Genomic DNA, 4,333 nt, shown 5'->3' with positions numbered 1-4,333 from the left:
GCGGGCACCGTCCCCGCAGCCAATAGCGCCTCGGGGCCGCCTCGCTGTTCCCGCCCCCTCGGGCGATGCAGCCAATGAGGAGGAGGGAGAGGCTCGGCTCAGCCCGCCTTCCTTCGGTTGTAGCCAATCGGAAGCGAGGCGGGGGACGGGCCGAGTGTGTCTGACCAATGAGAGGGGTTCTCGGCGCGCGGGGCGGGAGGGGTCCCAACAACCAATGCGGGCGCGCGGGTCCTGCCTTCTCCCGCCTCCCGCGCGCGCGAGGGGCGGGACCAACCTCTGCCGAGAGCCAATCGGATCCGGCCGTGGCGACGCCCCGCCTCCCCGCTCTCTCGAGGGGCGGGGCGGGGCGGGGCGGCCGGCGCCGAACGTGGACGGAAACTGCCGAGAGCCTCCGCCCCGCGCCGGAAACGCCCGAGCGCGCTCCGGAAAGTGCCGAGCGGCGGGGCGGCCAGGGCGGAGCTCGAGAGGCCGCGGGTTCGAGACCCGGGGCCGCCACCCAGGCCCTGCCCGGGTCGGGCCCTGGCTGGGGGCACCCAGTGGGGTGCGGAGCCCCCTGCAGCGCCTGGCGTGAGCCCTGGTGTGACGGTTTGCACAGATCCTCTTGCAATGGTTTGCACGAACCCCAGTGCAATGGTTTGCACAGACCCTGGTGCAACGTTTTGCACAGCCCCTTAGTGCAAAGGTTTGCACAGATTCTCATGCAGTGGTTTGCACAGACCCTGGTGCAATGGTTTGCACAGACCCTCATGCAGTGGTTTGCAGAAGCCCTGGTGAAGTGGTTTGCACGAACCCCAGTGCAATGTTTTGCACAGCCCCTGGTGCAATGATTTGGACGGACCCCGGTGCAATGGTTTGCACAGCCCTTGGTGGAATGGTTTGGACAGACTCTCATGCAATTGTTTGCACGGACCCTTGTTCAATGTTTACACAGACCCTGGCACAACGTTTTGCACAAGACCTGGTGGAATAGTTTGCACAGACCCTCACGCAATGGTTTGCATGGACCCTGGTGCAATGTTTTGCATGGACCCTGGTGCCACTGTTTTGCTCAGCCCCTGTTGCAATGGTTTGCAGGAACCCCAGTGCAATGGTTTGCACAGCCCCCAGTGCAATGTTTTGCACAGATCCTGGTGCAAATGTTTGCACAAGCCCCCATCCATCCATCCCTTTGCCGACGGCTGATGGACGCCCCCTGTGCTGGTTTGCAGGGTGCCGGCCCCAGCACCGCATCGCGCCGAGCAGAGACACAACGGCAGCAGCCCGAAGCCATCCTCATGTTCCAGAATCCCTTTGGTCTCCATGGGCTGGGGTCTGCCAGCCCCATCACCCCCCCGCGGCCCTCCTGGGCCCCGCCAGCACCTCGTAGGCCTCCTGCAGCTCGATGAAACGCCTCTCGGCCTCCTCGGCCCGGTGCCGGTTGTGGTCGGGGTGCCAGAGCTTCACCAGCTCCCGGTAGCTCCTGTGCACGTCCTCGGGGGCGGCGCCGGGTGGGATGCCCAGGACCTGGGGGCGAGATGGATGCTGGGGGGGGGGCAACAGCAATAGGGGCCACGCATGCCTCTGAGCCAACCCCTTCAGCCCCCACCACCCTGATACCGGCTTCTTGCACCCCGTGCCACCCCCATCCAGACCCCGTGCCCCCCTATTTAATTTCTTCACCCCCCCACACCCCCAGCACCGTGTCCTGCACCTTGTAGGCTCGCTGCCTCCTCTCGCTCCAGCCGCTGGGCTCAGGGCTGACAAAACCCAGCAGCTCGGCCAGGATGCGGCCGGCACGCAGGGGCAGGAGCAGGAGCCGCTCGGCCACGGCGCGGGGCAGCGCCGGGAGGGCCCCGAGCCAACGCAACGGGGGGCCCAGCACCCCGATGGCACCGCTGAGGACGCCGTAGGCGAGCGGGGCGGCGAAGGCCAAGTAGGCCAGCCCCAGGTGGTAAAGCCGGGCCGGCAACCGCGGCCGGGGCGCCCCGGGGCGTTTATAGCGCCGGCGGCGCTGGGCGGCGATGCTGGCGGCCAAACTGGAGGGCAGCACCGCCAGCACCCGGCCCTGGAAGAGGAGGGAGGCGAGGAAGGCCGCGGTGAAGATGCTGGGCGCTTCGGAGGCCTGGTCGCCCACCGAGGACACCAGCAGCACCCCCAGCCCCACGGCCAGCGGCTGCGCCAGCAACTGCGGCACCCAGGGCAGCGCCAGCGCCGCCGCCAGCCCGAAATACGTCCCCACCGCCACCTGCCCCGCCAGCCGCAGGGCGCTCAGCGCCGGCACGCTCCCCACGCGCTGCCCCGGGGGCCCGGCCCCGTTGGCGGCGGCCACCCAGCCGGGGAGGTGCCACAAGTCCCCGAGCCAGCCGGCGCCGAAGCCGCCCAGGGTCAGCATCCAGAGCAGCGCGTGGCTGTCGCGGCCCAGGTAGAGGTGGTGCAGCCCCAGCGGCCCCCCCAGCGCCCACAGCCCGTAGGCCACCAGCAGCCGCTTGCCCATCCCCAGGGGGCTCACGGCACCGCCATCCGGTGACCTGCGGGAGGAGGGAGAGGGAGGTTGGGGGTATTAAGGGATGCCGGGACCCCCACCCGTGGGCCCCCGCCCAGTGCCAGGCCCGTCTGCGTCCCCTGTGCCCAGTCAGGGCTTGTGGGTGCCCACCCAGGAGCTGTGTACCTGCTCTGGACCCCCTGTGCCCACCCAAAGATCCCCAGGACCCACTCAGGACCCCTTTGTGCCCACCCAGAGATCCCCAGGACGTCCCAGGACCCCCTCTATGTATCCAGGACCCCCTGTGCCCACCCAGGACCCCCTGTACCCACCCAGGAATCCCCAGGACCCACTCAGGCCCCCCCTTACCCATCCAGGATCCCCTGTGCCCATCCAGGACAATCTGTGCCCACCCAGAGATCCCCAGAACCCACTCAGGACCCTTTTGTGCCCACCCAGGACCCCCTGTACCCACCCAGGGATCCTCAGGTCCCACTCAGGACCCTCTATACCCACCCAGGACCCCCTGTATCCACCCAAGGATCCCCAGAACCCACCCAGGCCCCCTGTGCCCCCCCCAGCTCCCCCACACCCACCCGGGGTCCCGCACACCCACCCCGCAGCACCCACCCGGGGTCCCCCGAGCCCACCAGCCCCCTGCACACCCACCCCCAGTTCCATGTGCCCCCCCCCCCCAGCCCTCCAGACCCACCTCTGCCCGCGGTCCCACAGAGCTCACGGGCGGCTCCGCTCCCCCCCCTGGTACGGACTTTGCCCCCCCACGGTGCTGGGCAAAGGGCAGAGCCGCGGCGGTGCTGCCGCAGGGATGGGGGGCATGGGGTGGGGACCCCCCCTCAATCCCCGTCCCACAGTGCTCCCCCAGTCCCACAGTGCCCCCACAACCCCATGGTGCCCCCACAACCCCATGGTGCCCCCCAGACTCACGGAGTCCCCCCCAGTCCCATGGTGCTCCCCCAGCCCCACAGTGCCCCCCCCCAGCCCCATGGTGCCCCCCAATCCCATGGTGCCCCCCCAGCCCCACAATGCCCCCTCCAGCCCCTCACCCCCTGAATTCATCCGTGCTCATTCCTGGGGCTGTGCCCCCCCCCAGCAGCTCCCAGCCCCCCTTTGCAGACCCCCCCCCCACCAATCCCCTTCCCCAGTCCCATGGTGCCCCCTCCAGCCCCTCACCCCCTGAATTCATCGATGCTCATTTCTTGGGGCTGTGACCCCCCCCCCCAGCATCTTCCAACCTGCCTTTGCAGCCCCCCCCAGCATTTCCCCCCCCCCTTTTTCCTCCACCGCCGTGTTTGCTCGGCTCAGCCGCTGCGGCCTCCAATTTGGGCTCATTCATTATTAACGGCCCCCGCCGCCGCGCTGTTGACTCAGTCGCTCCCTGAGCGAGGACTCGGGCTGGGGGGGGCCAGGAGCGGTGACCCCTTCCTCGCTTTTTCTTCCCCCCACCCCCAGTGCACCCCCCCCGTGCTTCAATTCAGCGTGTTTCAGGGATGGGGGGGGGGATGCTGGGCTCCTGGCTCCCAGGGGAGCCCCAGGATGCGGGGAGGGGGCTGAGATGCTGCCCCCCCCACCCTTCAGCCCCCCCTTAACCCCCCCAGCTGCCCATCAGGTCTGACAGCGGCCCCCCCCCCGCTGCCCACCCCGCCTGGCTGCCTCCCTGACAGCGGCTCCCAGCGGGGCCGGCCCCACGCTTGGCTGCTCTGCGCCCTTGTTGGGGTGTGGGGGGGGCGATTTTTGGGGGGGTGATGCACTGGGGGGGGGGCTGCAGGACCAGGCGTGACACCCCCTTTTCCTGGCTGCCCCCTCCCCCGGTAACTGTGCCCCCCCCCCCACAACCTCCCCCTTCCCACTGTG

The 4,333-nt window shown here is 69.2% G+C and overlaps 1 protein-coding gene across 1 annotated transcript; it reads right to left on the bottom strand.

Annotated features, from left to right (window-relative positions):
* Positions 1-1,083: 1,083 nt before the first annotated feature.
* DNAJC22 (DnaJ heat shock protein family (Hsp40) member C22) lies at positions 1,084-3,319 on the bottom strand. The gene is made up of 3 exons (XM_068663680.1): positions 3,174-3,319; positions 1,691-2,507; positions 1,084-1,503 (listed from the first exon to the last, which is right to left on the bottom strand). The coding sequence occupies exons 2-3, from the start codon at positions 2,471-2,473 to the stop codon at positions 1,324-1,326; spliced, it is 963 nt and encodes a 320-aa protein (XP_068519781.1). The 5' UTR covers positions 2,474-2,507; positions 3,174-3,319; the 3' UTR covers positions 1,084-1,323.
* Between the last annotated feature and the right edge of the window lie 1,014 nt (positions 3,320-4,333).

This window comes from Anas acuta, chromosome 29, assembly GCF_963932015.1.
Source record: "Anas acuta chromosome 29, bAnaAcu1.1, whole genome shotgun sequence".
Lineage (NCBI taxonomy): Eukaryota > Metazoa > Chordata > Aves > Anseriformes > Anatidae > Anas > Anas acuta.
This window is presented reverse-complemented; position numbering and strand designations above follow the sequence as displayed.

What these genes read in the sequence shown, in the direction of transcription:
- DNAJC22 (XM_068663680.1), bottom strand. Translation starts at nt 2,473, where the DNA reads ATGGGCAAGCGGCTGCTGGTGGCCTACGGGCTGTGGGCGCTGGGGGGG. An exon ending in GGAGGCAGCGAGCCTACAAG is followed by an intron (nt 1,504 to 1,690) that starts GTGCAGGACACG and finishes TCTCGCCCCCAG; the next exon opens with GTCCTGGGCATCCCACCCGG.